General features: G+C 32.0%; 1 protein-coding gene across 1 annotated transcript; it reads left to right on the top strand.

Moving 5' to 3' along the window:
* Positions 1-6: 6 nt before the first annotated feature.
* LOC112591856 (glucose dehydrogenase [FAD, quinone]-like) lies at positions 7-972 on the top strand (the record flags this gene model as incomplete). The annotated part of the gene is made up of 4 exons (XM_025335790.1): positions 7-270; positions 338-479; positions 547-675; positions 752-972. Coding segments are annotated over exons 1-4 (738 nt in total), but the record flags the coding sequence as incomplete, so codon positions are not given.
* Positions 973-994: the final 22 nt, after the last annotated feature.

Raw genomic sequence — 994 nt, 5'->3', positions numbered from 1 at the left:
ATAAATAAATTTTTGACTTTAGAAATGTTTTTAAAATCACTTCAGTTAATAGTGTGTTTAACGATAATTTTTAACGAACGTGGAGCTCTAATAGCATCGCAAAATGTAGAATATCCACCGTTATCAGAATCAATGTGGAATTACGTGGGAGAAACTTTAGAGTGGGAATCAAGAGAACCTAAAAATAGAGAAAATGTTTTAGTGGAATATGACTTCATCGTAGTCGGTGCTGGAAGTGCAGGAGCAGTAGTAGCTAGTAGATTATCCGAGGTAACTAACTTAAATGAGTTATTCATATGATACGATTTAATAATTAATAAAATTTATTCAAAAATAGATTAAAAAATGGAAGGTGTTATTAATCGAAGCTGGAAAAAAAGCATTACATTTTATGGATGTACCTATAACAGCTCAATTGTTGCAAGCTTCAGAATACAATTGGAAGTATAAGACTATACCTATGAATACATCTTGCTTAAGTGAGAAATCGTTAGTTTACATATTATACCTTTATTTATTTTTAATAAGTTTTATAAATTTGAATAGGTTTCGATGAACACCGCTGTAAATTTCCTAGAGGAAAAGTAATGGGTGGTAGCAGTGTATTGAATTATATGATTTATACACGTGGTAATAAAATGGATTACGATAATTGGGCAGAAATGGGCAACGAAGGTAATTAAATAAACGATAAATTTCATCTATGCGAGTTGTTAATTTCTATAAAATTATAAATGTTTTGACACGTAAGGATGGAGCAACGATGACGTGTTTAAGTACTTTCTTAAATCGGAAAACGCTAACCTATCTACCTCGGATGTGAACTATCATAGACATAATGGATTGTTGTCAGTGGCAGACGTACCATATAGGACACCTATAGCAAAAGCTTTTGTGGACTCTGGATCAGAAATAGGACTGCCCGTCATTGACGTAAACGGGAAAAACCAAATCGGGATAAATTATATACAGGTAAATTAATGAGATATAGATT

The sequence above is a fragment of the Melanaphis sacchari genome, unplaced genomic scaffold, assembly GCF_002803265.2.
Source record: "Melanaphis sacchari strain LSU unplaced genomic scaffold, SCAv2.0 Contig1453_pilon_pilon, whole genome shotgun sequence".
Taxonomy (NCBI): domain Eukaryota; kingdom Metazoa; phylum Arthropoda; class Insecta; order Hemiptera; family Aphididae; genus Melanaphis; species Melanaphis sacchari.
This window is presented reverse-complemented; position numbering and strand designations above follow the sequence as displayed.